We start from the raw sequence: 13,751 nt of genomic DNA on the forward strand, positions 1-13,751 counted from the left end.
GTCACAGATGGTGAATGACCCACCTCCTCAAACCGAGTACTCAATCCCGAAAACAATCCCAAATCCCAACTCTGGCTGTAAATAGTAGTAGTTCTCCAGTAACTACCTTGTTATTTAGGTGGCTAGTCATATTCTGTAAGTCACAGGTCTGCCATTTACTGCATACCCAAGTAATAAACCCAAAACAACCCTAAAAAAGACAAATGAAACATGAAACTACCCAACCCCTCAACATGAAACCAAACGCCGAACAAAGAAACCCTATTCATTCTCGGGTAGGTACCCTTATTGTAGCCCGAAAAAGGAAACCAAAGAAAAAAAAAAACAAAAGAAATAGAAAAAAAGTAAGCAGAGTGAGACTGTCACAACCAATAAAACGTGGTGGTTATATATGCTCAATTGGTTCCTCAGGGAGTAAAATCTCCCCGTCTCCAGCACGAGGGAGGCATGCCTTCAAAGGCGGCCGGATGATGTCGTTGAAGAGGAAGGTTCCGTAGACAAGCAGCCCGAATCCAGCCACCTGTAACCACTTGAAAGATTCCCAGCCGAGGCCGAGCGATACGAGCCAGATGAAGAGCGTGCGGCAGGTGTCGATTGTGCTGCGCGAGGTGGCGGAGATGCAGTGCGTGACCGAGAGGCCGAAGAAGTTGAATCCGCTGGTTGATAGATTAGCAGGGGGAAACAAAGAGAGGAAAGGAAGGGAAGCATACCCAATACTGATCATAATGAAAAAACTACTCATCGCCACCGTCCGGTTATGGAAAACCTCGGACCAACCCTCTCGTGCATCGAAATATCCATATCGTCCTGCGGGCGTCTGACCCACGCACAAATGCATGATAATAGACGCCACGACCGTAACGCTGAAGCCAAAGACGCCCTCCCAGCCGACGACGCGGAGCGGGTCCATCGCGTAGTTCTCGAGGATCCACTCCTCGAGCACGAACTGCGACGCCGTGAAGATCTGCGCGGCTGCGATCAACAGCACGCCAATGATGGTCTTGACCGCCTCGGGCGTCTGCGCCACGGCGCGGGCCTCCATCGCGACGGTCCTGACCATCACCATAGGTGTGCTGTCCTGGCTGGCCTCGTGGTTCGGAGCGTCGCCGAAGAGCGCCCCCGCGAGACCGACCAGGGCCACGCCGAGGACCACGACGAAGAGCGCACTCCACTGGTACACGTGGAGTCTGCGGTGCAGGAAGATGACGCTGAAGAGCCCGACGAAGAGCACCAGTGCTCCGCGGGTCATCTGGTAGATGCTGGCGGCTACGAACAGGAGACCCACGTTCATGAGGGTCGTTCCGGCGATGTCGCAGCAGGCGGGGGCCGCGAGGAGGAAGATTCTGCGGCCCTCGAGTTTAACCCGTCCGTCGTCCAGCGGTTTGGACGGGTCGTCTGCGTAGTCGGGTCCGCTGATGGTCTGGTCCTCCTCTCCGTCGTCGTCGAGTCGGTCATCATTATGCACGGGATTGTAGCCGCCGGCGAGTAATGGGGTGGTATTGTTTGAAAAGCGGGGGGCGATGTATTGTCTGTAGACCCAAGCCAGGAAGACGACGAGCCAGCTTCCGGATTCGCCCACGAACATTTGAATACTTCTGGTATCAGCATTTAGAAAACAGATAAGGGCTAAGAGAAGACATACGTCTGAATCACAGGCTGCTCAAACAACCTCCTCTCCGCCGGATCAGGATCATCACAATTCCTCACACATTGCATATCCTACACAGCACCATCCATCAGCCACCCACTTCCCCCAACCCAGTCCCCATAAATGCAAAGATGAAACCCACCTGATATTTATTCAAAATCGTATTACACACCCCAGTCACGAGCATCATCGTGACCAGGAACGGGATGACCGCTTTGTTTACCATTTTGACGACTGGTTGGTCGGTCGGTTTTCCTCAATAGAGGGAGGGTGTTGTTTGTTATCGAGCGGTGGTTAATTGAAGGGATGGATAAGGGTGTTTGGGAGTGTCTGGGATTGAGGGAGAGGTTGATTTATGAATGGAATGGTAGATAGAATAGAATTTATCTAATGTTGGACGTCCATTGTGAGTGAGGTTGGTCAAGAGATAAAGGGAGAGAGATCGATAGATGGAGTGAGGAGAAAGGAAGAGATGGAGAGAGAGAGAGAGAGAGAGAGATGACCTTATCGCCCCAGTTGGTTATCGCCAGCTGATCACCCGGGTCAGTATCTACGCTAGGCGGATTCGGGTTAGTGTGTCTTACGTCATGTGCTCCCAGTATCTAGATAGGTATATTACCTGGTATACTGGATCAACTACTGAGTTGGATGGTAGATAGTAAAAGATTATGCTTTAGCTATTCATCAGAATATGAACTAAGGTAAACAGTCCTCCGCCCCTGTCAGAATCGGAGGACAACAAGATAAAGGCCGGTCTGAATATCCCGCCATCCGACTCGTAGCCCTTTTGTTTGCTCCTAGCAACGCCGTGGCTAAATCAACAGCAAATGGGTTCCCAATCAATCAATCAATCCAGAAACAACACGGGATATATCATCAAACGCAGTAGAAAGCGAACGAGTAAAGAAAATAGATGAGGAATGAAGGAACTGCCCCCGGCAGCATCAACGATCAATATCGGACAAGACAGAGCGAGGGTTGGGGAATGGTCGGCCAGCGTCTATTTTACATCAGTCACGTAACATGTGTGGTGGATACGCTCCAGAACACGGTTCCGTCAGGTCGAGACTTTCAAGTCCCCCCATCACCATCCGGACTATAACGTCCGGATGGCAATCCGGCCATCGTCCATGCCCAGGCCACCATTCTGACGATCCATCATGTCCCAGTCAATCTCGTCCCACGACTGGGTCACGAACATCTCGTCGTCAAGCATGCCCGGGCCAAGGGGCCAGTCCATCCACTGGTCTTCCCCGGCGTCGACCATCTTGCCCGTCAGATCCTCCGTCTTAGGAAGCTCCGTGTCCTTGGGCGTCTGTGTGACCACCCCCGTCTCCACCGAATCGGGTGTGTCCTTGGAGTGCGGCGGGGCAAACATGTCGGCGTTGAGGAACTCCTCCATGGGTCCGAGGCCCAAGCCCCCGTCGTCCCGAAGGTCCATAAAGGCGTCCTGGATGGCCTCCAAGGAAATGGCGCTGGTCGCCCACGGATCCGTCGCCGGCGTCGGGTCAGGCGACTTGCCGGGCTCTTTCTTGCCATCCTTGCTGGCCGCCGCCTTGGCAGTGGCCGCCGCAAGGCCCTTGGCGGCAGGTCCGCGAGGGGTCGGCTGCTGGCTGGACGCTGGGGAGGTGCCCTTGGCGCCAAACTGACTGGGGGGCCGTCCCATCGGGGTGGCGCCCAAAGTCGCCGGGGTGATCGCCTCCTGTTTGGATGACAACTGCGGGGTGTCCATTGGGACCTTGGCCTCCGCGCCCTCCCCCTTGTCCTCTTTCAGCAGGCCGATACGGAAACTCTCCAGGGCGAATTCCAACGGATCACCAATTGGTCCTTCCACTGGATGGCTCTCCGCGACGTGGTGGTCCAGGGCGTGTTGGGTGGGGAAGCCTTGGGAATGATGCGGACACTCTGCCACCTCACATCGGAAGGCACCGATCAGGGTCGCATCGCCCGCCCCCGGTTTCGACGCGTGGGTCTTGGCGGCGGCCGCCGGGGGTACCGTCCCGGCCGCGTGTGTCTGCTTGCGTTTCTTTTGCAGGGGCAGTTTCAGTTCCTGTGGGGGGTTGCTTGCCGGGCCATACGCGTGTGGCACCCCCTGAGGCGACGGCGCGCCAAACGGAGCGGGCGGCACAACGGTGTTGACGGCCACGGCGGTCTGGCTCGAGGCGCGGCGGGCCCGTTGGAGCGCCTCTTCCTGCTGCTGTAACTGCTGCAGGTTGCTGGCATTCAGAGCGGGCATGGTGTTCTGCGGGGTCGGCTGGGTCGTGGGTGCGCCGGACGGCGCCCCAGGTCGTTGACCGGCGACCTGGTTCTGATGTTGATTCATGCGGGATAGCATGACCGAAAAGAACTTGCGGGTGTAGGCGATAGCTTGCTCTAAGTAGTTGGGGGGGATCGTGAAGTGATCGTTCAACGTCCAGTCGTCTCCGGGCTTGAACTGCCGCATGAGTTGCATCCTCTGTTTTCCAGTCAGTGGGTGATTTCAGGGAGAAAAGGGAAAGATAGTTATGAAAATAAAAATAGAAATAAAAATAATAATAAAAAGAACGTACCATTTGGAGGAGAGTCTTCAGGTTGTTACCCTGCGACGGCGGAAGCTTGGAAAACCAGACCACCAGCGTGTCCATGCGGGCCAGCAAGTCCGTCGACTCGCGGAGGGTCTGGGCCATCTTGTTCTTGTCGGCCGGGGTCAGGGCGACGGGTTCGGTTGGATGCGGCTGGTTCAGCATTTCATTGTACAGCTGTTTGGCCTTGTCGGGAATGTTGTTCCACGACTCCTCGGCGACGGACCGAGGGATGGGCGACCGGCCCGCCTGCCGCCGGAGTTGGCCATCCAGCTGCGCGCGTTGCGCGGGGTTCATCGCAGCCAGCTGCTCGCGGGTGAGGGACAAGCCGAGCTTGCTCGGCACGGGGGCGGCCGTGGTCGGGGTGACAGCGGGTTGACTGGGTTTCGGTCCGTCGGCGGGCTCGTCGGGCGGCGACTTGCGCTTGGATCCAACCTTCGCGCCGGGGCCGGCGCCCTTGGCACCCTTGGCGGCGGCGACGGGTTGCGGCTTGGCCTGAGGATGTGGCTGCGGGACGGAGGCCGGCGTCGACGGCTCTGCCTTGACGGGGACCGCATTGACGGCCGCGGGGACGGGGGACGGCTGTGGCTGCTGCGGTGGCTGTGGTGGCGGTGGTGGTTGTTGTTGTGGGAGGGACGGTTGGCCATGAGGTGTTTGTTGTTGCTTGGCGAGGGCAGCCCGATCTTGCGCCATCTGCAGGAACTGCTTCTGTCGATTCTGCTGCAAGATACCCCGGAGCTGCTCGTCGCTGAGCGCCTGCGCGCGCGGGCCCAAGCGGTGGCGCGCGATCTGGATATCGGCGGCCGTGATCGGTCGCATAGCGGGCATGTTCATGGGCGCTTGCTGTTGCGGGCCGGCGGGGAACGCTTGCGGCGGTTGGTTGGCGAACTGCGGGGCTGGCTGGCCCTGGGGCCCCATCCCCATCCAGGGACCCGGAACCCCCTGCTCGGGATTCCGGTCCTTGCCCTGCGACAACATCTGGGCAAGGTGCATCTTCTGAAAGCCTATCAACTTCTGCATCTCTAGCGCCCCGAGGATCTGTGGGTTCTGCGTGGCCCACTGTTTCAACTGGCCCCAGGTCTTGACGGTCTTGGGGACGGCGGCGGCCAGGTTCTGGCTGCTGTTCAGGAGCGACGGCGGGAAGGGGAGGCGGTCCATTTCCTTCACTTGATCGGGCGACATCTCGATGGCCCCGCTTTGCGAGCGAAGAAGTTGAAACTTGTACAGCTCCTGTTGACGTTGCTGCAACTGCTGTTGCTGTTGCTGTTGATGTTGTTGTTGTTGTTGTTGCTGCTGCTGCTGCTGCTGCTGCTGCTGCTGTTGTTGTTGCTGCTGCGGGTGTGGGTGCGGATGCGGTTGGGGTTGCTGTTGCTGTGGGTGGCGTTGCGGCAGGGGGCCCTGGGGTCCGGGCATCATCTGACCGGGCGGTTGGGGGGCGTTCATCCCGGGGAATTGGGGCTGAAGACCCAGCGCGGTGCGCATATTCTGGGGGTTCCCCACCTGCCCGTTGTTGATCATCGGCTGGCCCGGGCCGCCGGGCTGCGACAGGTTCTGTGGCATGCCCATGTGTTGCGCGGCATTGGCCCGCGCCAGGGCCTGGTTGTTCGCCAGCGCCCGTCGTTGCTGCTGGCTGATGAGGAAGGCGTTAAACTGCTCGGGGGTCATCTGGTTGAGCTGCTCCTGCGCCGCCGCGGAGAGCCCCGCGAGTTGCGGCCGGCCCTGCATCCCGGGGGGGCCGCCCAACGCCTGTGCGGTGGGAGGTTGTGAGCCCATGCCGGGCGGACGCGACGGCGGGCGGACCTGGGCCGCCATCTGGGCCGGGGACATCTGGCCCGGCGCCATGGGCCGGTTTAGCATAGACATCGGAGACCCCTGGGGGGGCATCTGCGGCATCCCGTGCGCGTTCGCTTGGCCCTGGGAGATGGCCATCTGGGCTTTCTGCGCGGCTTGGGCGCGCGCCTGGGCCTGGGCGGACGCTTGGGCCGGGGCCGGGGCCGGGGCCGGTGCGGGGGCGGACGCCGGAAAGGCACCCGTCGACTGGGGCGTGCGGTCCGGCGGAACCGGCGGGGCGTTCTGGATATGTTGCTGCTGCTGCTGCTGCTGCTGCTGCTGCTGCTGTTGTTGTTGTTGTTGCTGCTGCTGTTGCTGCGCGAGGAACTGTGGGCTCATGGAGGTATTATTCATGGCGGCTGGGGCCCCCGGGGTCCCCTGGGGAAACTGACCGGGCGGGAACATGTTCTGGGCGGCGTTGAACGGAGCCTGGTTCGAGCTGGCTGGGACGACGAGTTGGCCGGCCTCCTGCGAGCGCAAGCCGTCGGCCTGCTGGCCCTGGATGTTCTCGACATTGCCCATGAAAGAGGTGTCCAGGCCCTGCGGGTTGTTCGCGGCGGCAGCGGCGGCGGCAGCGAAGGCCGGGTTGCGTTGGTTGTTCATCATGTTCTGGAACATCTGGCGGTTCATCATGGGGTCGCCGCCCATCAGAGCGGCGTTGGGATCGACGGGAGCGTTGGGATTGCGGTTCATGTGGCCGCGGCGCATCTTGCGGAATTGGGCAAGGGCCTGGCAGCGGAAGAAGTAGCTGAGCGGGTCCATGCCCCGCTGGTGGAGGTACTGTTTCTGCGTCGGGTTCATGTTGGCCAAGTTCATCTTGATCTTGTCCAGGTCCACCTTGGCGGTGCGATGGAAGATCTCCTTGGCGAGGCGGTTGACGGCATCCAATTCATTCGCGGGCAAGGCATTGAAATCGTCCGCCAAGGCGATGGCGCCGCCGGGTCGCTGGGGCGGGCGCTGTGCGGGCTGCGCGGTTTGTTGTGGTTGGGGTGTCTGGTGGGGTTGAGGTTGGGCCTGTTGCTGCTGCTGCTGTTGCAGGAGCATGCCCTGCGGTGTTTGCGCGGGCGGGCCTGATTGTGGTGGTTGTTGCGACGGTGGACGGTGCGGCCGAGCGGCGGTTTGCAAGGGGTCGTTCATGCCCATCATGGGCTGTTGGGGTCCGGCGACCGGGGAGGCCTGCATCTGGCGGTTCGCCGGCTGGGGGAATTGGCCGACCGAGGGGGCGCCGGGGGTGGGCGACGCTTGGTTCATCATGCCGTTCTGGAAGACGGCGGCTTGACGGGCGCGAGTATCACGGATATGGACCAGCTTGTCGTTACACTCCTTATCGTAATCGACCTATCGTGACGGTCAGCACTACGGTCAAGAAGAAAAGCAAAGAAGAAGAAGAAGAGAAAGACGGTATCCCACCTTTTCCCTGGCCCGAGAAAACGCTCCCTGTTCAAATGTCAAGGCTGCGTGAGCCGCACCGGCGATATCGATCTGGGGTTTGATCAAGCGAAGGGACGTAATCCTAGGAGGGTTAGCGAACCGTGAAGAAACGGGGGAGCAATAGAGGGCATGGCGAATGCAGGCGGATCACACTCACATTTGATAAACTTTGACGGCGCGGTCGCGGAGGGGCACCTCCTGGCGCCATCCGGAAAAGTTCCCTTGGGACTGCAAGGCCTGGGCGACGAAGTTCATGACGGTTTGGCCATTTTCGACCCTGGGGGGGCCTGGGTTCTGACCATGCGGTTTGGCTCCACCGGGCATGCCACCGCCAACGTTGTTGAAGTTTGCGGGATTCATGGCAGCAACGCCCCCTCAGTGGGGATCGAGGAGCAGTCCGCGCAAGCCTTGTGTGAAACCCAGCATTCGCTGGTGGTGTGTCTAGGGGAGGGGTGGGGGGTTCGTCTCAGGATCGAAGGGATCGAAGGGATCGAGCGTGGCGTCAGGATCAAAAAAGGAAAAGAGGGAACCTGTGGGGACGATCGATCGAAGGAAAGGATGGTCGCGGTTGGATGGATAGTTGGAGGATGATCGATCGAGGAGAAGAAAAAAGAGCGGTCGGAGATAGAGGAGAAGGTATCACGAAGAGATGTGGTGGTGGTGGAAAGGTCACGGTTGAAAGACCAACGCAGAAGGGGGAAGGAAACAAGGCGTTCGGGCACCAGCGGTCAAATTCGGCGGGTTCGTTGGCAGCGGCGGAAGGCGAGTGGCTTTTTCGGGGGGTGGTGGTGGTTGTAGGAGGGAGGGGAGAAAGAAGAGGGAGGGAGAGAGAGAGAGAGAGAGAATAGTAGAAGAGCCTAAGCAGGATTAATGGGACTGGGAAAGGTGTCGGATCAGTGACAGGGATGATGCAGCAACGCTTGTCGCACTAGAGCCAAGGTGGTGGAAAGGGATTGGACAGGGGAATTGGGAAAAGGAGAAGAGATGAGAGGGTGAAGAAGAAGAAGATCATCAATGAACTCGGTAGGAATGAATGACTGAGGGAGGGAAAGTGGAAATCGTGATGGAGGGATGGAGGTGACGGTGGAAATGACTTGGGAAGAATTGAGGAAATCAGGAAAATCAGGAAAATCAGGCAGAAAAAAAAAAAAGAAAGGAAAAACAACGAGTCCAAGGAAGAGATCGGAATGGGAAATGATTGCAGGAGGATCCGGGCATCCACGGGCTAATGACCGGGGAGACGGATGGACAGTTGAGAAAGAATCCAAAGAATGAAGAAGAAGAGGGCTTACCAGGAAGAAGAAGAAGCAGAATGAGGTGGCGTGGATGATGACCGTCAGCTGGTAGAATAACAGTGTCAAGAAGAAAGAAGGAATTTCCTGGAGAGATGGCGGGTCAAGTCAAGTAGGACCAGCAGTCCACTATTGGTATCACCAAGCAGACCCTGAGATTCATCCCTCTTTTGGGTCTGATTGATTGACTTCTAAGCAAAAATGACAAATTCTCTGGTCACCATGATTCATCAGGGAATCACGGAGCATTCTACAGTTGGGTATAACATTCAATACCAGTAACAGAAGGAAATCAACCGCAGAAAAAGAAAGGAAAAGATCGATGGTAATAGTCGATAATACGAAGATTAATTCCAATAATCAATCATGATCGTATTAAAAAAAAAAATAATAAATAAAAATAAAATAAAAATCCATAATCGAACTTGACGGTCATTCCATCCTATATTATCTTCTTGATCATGGACAAGATCATCCAGGTCCCTGTCCAGATTAATCTAAATCCCCCCCCAAAAGAGCAAGATGGACAGGATGGAGGTTGGATGGATTTCCGTGCGATCGGCCGTCAGTTCCTTGGCGGTCCAATCCTGACATCCTTTTTTTTACCATTGGTAAATCAAATCATCAAATAATCAGATGGTAAATAATCCAGATGAACGAAACCCTAGTGCAGGGAAGAGTGACAGTGATGGAGACTCCAGGACCAAAGTGGGTCCCCAGGCTCCCCAACTCAAAAAAGCTCTGATCTGGATTAGAGATCATGGTGGATTCTACTGGTGAATGATATAAATTGGAATATTTCTTCGAAGGGGCCAGATTCATTTGATCAAATCCTCGGTCCTGGTTCAAGGTCTGGTTCAATGTCTGGTCAAGGTCTGGTCAAGGTCTGGTCAAGGTTTGGTTCAAGGACCATCCATGGATTGGGATGGTTGGTGTCTGCCTCAGGACACCCCCTGACACTGACAGCTGACCGCTGTCGAGGTACATATTCACTGTACAGATATATACACTTAGATATACATCAGTAATACATACATACTTATATATAGATAATACATACATTCTTATATATTATGTATGATTGATATAAAATCATGCTATTGAATAAATCAACACGACAGCAGATGGTCGACATGGAGGGGGTCGACTGGCCCAGAAGACACAAGATCAACGTGCCAAGACTTGGTGGTTTCGCAGGATCACGTCGGCAGGATAGAATCCATCCGAGTACGTACCCTGGGGATCCTCTAACCGAGCAGAGGACTTCATCATAGAGAAAGGCCAATCTATCTTCTTCAGATCCATCTTGAGATCATCCATACATACCGGTTGTAGAAGAATATCTGTGCATACCACAGAGAGTACCGGTAGTTTATATCTATATATAGTGAACTACTCAGATACAGATATATAGATCTTCAGATCTGAATATCTAGGTACTGGATTATCCACCATCTCTACAGCATCAGTAGTCGCCATCATAATACTCTATATCGACCAAATTCATATCTATATCTATATCATATTGATATATATAGAAACTGTGAACAGCATATGGCTAACTAGATCCGGCACCAGGCTGGTGGCCCACGTGACCGACCCGCTGCGTCACCCGTGGGCCGTGCCTGGTTAATAAGGTGTGCATCAAATAGAAGCGAAATAATCCAGGTGAACAACGAGACTGACTGATTGACTGACACGGACAACCCGGACAACCATCGGACTCCTTCTCTTCTTCCTCTCTCTCTCTCTCTCTCTCTCGTCACTTTCTCTTCACTTTCTCTTCTTCCTTCTCTTCTTTCTTCTTTCTTCTTTCTTCTTTCTCTCCTCTCTTCTCTCTTCTCTCTTCACCTTTCTCTCCCCTCTCTCCCCCCCCCATCTCTTATCTCCCTCCCAATTTCCCCATCTCCCCTGTCCTGATCCCGAATCCAGTCGGTACTTCCCGTCTGGAAAACTATGATCAGTACACTCACTCCTCTTCCTCCTTGATCTTTCCTGTCCCTAATCCGGAATCCACCCCCTGATCCTCTCTTCCCTTGGATCACTTTCTTCTCCCCCCTCCCCCACCATCTCTCTTGTTCTCCCTCCCTCCCTCCTATTCATATCCTTTCCCGCCGTCTTCCTCCGGCTGGTCACGCGACACCTGGCCCCCCCTCCCCGTCCCGTCCCTCTCCACGGAGATAGGCCGTTCCGGTGATTTCTCAACTCATCATGTTTTCGGTTTCAGCCCCCACCATCTCCGTGGGTTCCAATATATTCTACTCCTTCGCCCTCGTCATCATCTCCGTCTTGGTCATCCTGCTGTTGCGCCGCTTTTTGACCCTCCGGAACACTCCCGCCTATCTCTCCGTGTCCGTCTTTCTCTCCCTGGCCCTACCCGCCGGGGTCGTCCTCCTCGTCCCCATTGACCTCGCCTCGAGCTCCCGCGACGATGGAGATGGGCCACGGGCCATCTGGCTGCCGGAGCGCCTCATTCTGGTCTCCTGGCGCATCGCCTACTGGTTGATCTTTGTCCTCACCTGGTATGTACCCCTGACAACTACTCCCGCGGAGGGTCACGACCACTCGATGAAACTGACGGACGTAGGGTCATCCTTCCTTTGCTCGGGGAATACATCGATTCCGGCTATCGTGATCCCAAAGGTCGCATGCAGTATTCCATCCGTTCCAACGCCCAGTACCAACTCCTCGTCCTCATCTGTTCCGTCGTCGGCCTCATCTACATCTCCGTCCAGGAGGGGTTCAACTTCACCGCCATCAAGGGCGTCGTCATGGCCCTGTCCTACGTCTGGGGTCTCGTCATGGCCATCTACCTCATGGGCCACGGCCTCGTCTCCATCCCCCGCGCCCTGTTCCGCAACGCCAGCGTCAGCGGCCGCCTGCGCCGCATCCAGCTCTACGCCCCCAAACTGCATGACAACCTGATGGATGCCGTCACGGACCTCGAGAGCCTCGAGGCCCAGGTCGGCCAGTTGCAGCGTCGCAAGACCGGCACCGCCCGCGACTTCCAGGACTGGATCGAGGAGCTGGCCGAGACCTCCAACATCCCCGAGGAGTCCGCCCTCCTCGGCCCCTCGGCCTCCCACACCACGGCCACCGTGCCGTCCGTCATCACCGAACGCTACCTGGCCGACCTGACCCGGCGCATCCAGCGCAAGCGCCACCTCAAGGCCCGCTTCGTCGACGAGTGGGATCGGCTGGTCCTGACCGCCGCCGACATGCAGGCCATCATCAACGCCGCCGCCACCCAGCGCCTGGACTTCCCCCAGTCGCAGCGCCGCTCCTTCTTCCCGGGGGTCCGCGCTCTGACCCCGTACCTGCGCTACCAGCTGTACGCCCGCCTCGTCCCGAGCATCCGGCTGGTCCTGGGCGCCCTCTGCGCCGCCGCCTCGGTCTCCGTCGTCTGGTCCGAGGTGTTCAAGTCCTTCGCCCCGCGGCTGTCGGTGGTGACGCTGTCGGTCATCTCCTACCACAAGGACCCCAAGCCCGTGGGCTTCTGGCGGCAGCTGACCGCGACCGGCTGGCTGCTCTACATGTGCTGGGCCGCCCTGGCGGGCGTCAACGACGCCAAGGTGTGGGGGAACCGCGCCCTGGTGCGCCGGAACACGTACGGCGAGAGCGCCTGCTGGTACGCCGGCCTGGTGGCGCGGCTGGCCGTCCCGATCGCCTACAATTTCCTGACCTTCCTGCCGGTCGCCTTCCGCGAGAACACCACCTTCTACGACTTCCTCGGCAAGTCGATCGACCTGACGCCGCTGGGCAAGGGCTTCGATTGGTTCTTCCCGGTCTTCATCCTGCTGCCCATCGCGGCCACGATGTTCAACCTCTACGGGCGCATCAAGAAGATCTGCGGGTTCGGCGTTCTGGAGCCGGAGGAGGAGGACGACCTGGAGACGAACCCGAGCGGCTACGGGCTGGGCGGCTGGCGCGAGGGCCGCGAGCTGATCGAGCGCGAGCTGAACGGGCTGGGATCGCTGTCCCTGACGTCGCGCGCGGGGCGGTCCCCCCGCGTGTCGAGCCCCGTCAGCGGGAGCCCTCGGGGGTTCTCCTCGTCCCGGACGTCGGGCAGTGACGCCGTGCGCCCGTCGCGATCCCCGCGTGGGACGGTGCCCGCCGCCGTCGAGCCGGAGGAGGAGACGTTCCTCCAGTCGTTTGCGCACCGGGTGCGCAACACCTTCGAGACGGCCAACCCGCCGCAGTGGCTAGGGGGCGGGTTCCAGCTTCCACGGTGGATGGGGAATGAGGGACGACCGACGGGGGTGCGACTGTAGGGGGGGATATTCCCTGTATTATATGAGTTCTATTCACGTACATATTATCAATTTCATCTGTTATCTACTAGTTCTACCTGTCTATCTGTCTGTCTATCTGTCTGTCTATTTGTCTGTCCATTTGTCTGTCTCTTTTGTCTGTAGATTTACTGTCCATTTTGCCTGTCTAGATGTCTGCCTGAGTATATTCTGCCTGCCTACATTTCAGCTTTCTATATTTCAGCTTTCTATATTTCAGCCTGACTATATCCAGCCTATCTAATATCTGCCACAAGCTATCCTAAATATCCGCAAAGTAGATGAGATGTCTGCCTACCTACAATATACTCCGTATTTCCCTCAAGCATGAGATCAACTGCGCCACAGCTCAACCCAGCCACATCCCAACCCAGCCACATCTCAAACCCCTCCTTTCCCACTCCTATCACATCAATCAATCCATCAACAGTTAGTACCTACAGGCAGGTCAGTTAGCAAAGCACGCACAGGAAATCTTTTCCACGGCAAAACACCATGCGGCGCAGGCGGTGTCGAGTCGACCCGAATGCGCCTTGCGCGGCGTCACCGCTTGGCTTGGCTGGCCGAACCGAGTTAGTCATTCCAATTCCATTAACTAATTAGTTCAGCTGGACTCGACGGGGTTTGCAGTGCAGTGAACACCTGGACTCTCAACCAACCAGTGACCAATCCATGACTTCAACACTTTGACCAAAAAAAA

General features: G+C 57.1%; 3 protein-coding genes across 3 annotated transcripts; 1 reads left to right on the forward strand and 2 right to left on the reverse strand.

The window, feature by feature from the left end:
- Nucleotides 1-79: 79 nt before the first annotated feature.
- Nucleotides 80-2,108, reverse strand: BDW47DRAFT_99026 (putative nucleotide-sugar transporter). The gene is made up of 4 exons (XM_024820791.1): nucleotides 1,791-2,108; nucleotides 1,643-1,719; nucleotides 711-1,592; nucleotides 80-656 (listed from the first exon to the last, which is right to left on the reverse strand). Exons 1-4 carry the CDS (start codon nucleotides 1,872-1,874, stop codon nucleotides 386-388), a joined length of 1,314 nt encoding a protein of 437 aa, XP_024676054.1. The 5' UTR covers nucleotides 1,875-2,108; the 3' UTR covers nucleotides 80-385.
- Nucleotides 2,109-2,302: 194 nt separating this feature from the next.
- BDW47DRAFT_132376 (uncharacterized protein) lies at nucleotides 2,303-7,936 on the reverse strand. Its single transcript, XM_024817536.1, has 4 exons — nucleotides 7,628-7,936; nucleotides 7,450-7,552; nucleotides 4,198-7,377; nucleotides 2,303-4,103 (listed from the first exon to the last, which is right to left on the reverse strand). The coding sequence occupies exons 1-4, from the start codon at nucleotides 7,828-7,830 to the stop codon at nucleotides 2,745-2,747; spliced, it is 4,845 nt and encodes a 1,614-aa protein (XP_024676055.1). The 5' UTR covers nucleotides 7,831-7,936; the 3' UTR covers nucleotides 2,303-2,744.
- Nucleotides 7,937-10,880: 2,944 nt separating this feature from the next.
- BDW47DRAFT_132378 (LMBR1 domain-containing protein) lies at nucleotides 10,881-13,033 on the forward strand (the record flags this gene model as incomplete). The annotated part of the gene is made up of 2 exons (XM_024817537.1): nucleotides 10,881-11,284; nucleotides 11,350-13,033. The coding sequence occupies exons 1-2, from the start codon at nucleotides 10,974-10,976 to the stop codon at nucleotides 13,031-13,033; spliced, it is 1,995 nt and encodes a 664-aa protein (XP_024676056.1). The 5' UTR covers nucleotides 10,881-10,973.
- Nucleotides 13,034-13,751: the final 718 nt, after the last annotated feature.

The sequence above is a fragment of the Aspergillus candidus genome, assembly GCF_002847045.1.
Source record: "Aspergillus candidus strain CBS 102.13 unplaced genomic scaffold BDW47scaffold_3, whole genome shotgun sequence".
NCBI lineage: Eukaryota > Fungi > Ascomycota > Eurotiomycetes > Eurotiales > Aspergillaceae > Aspergillus > Aspergillus candidus.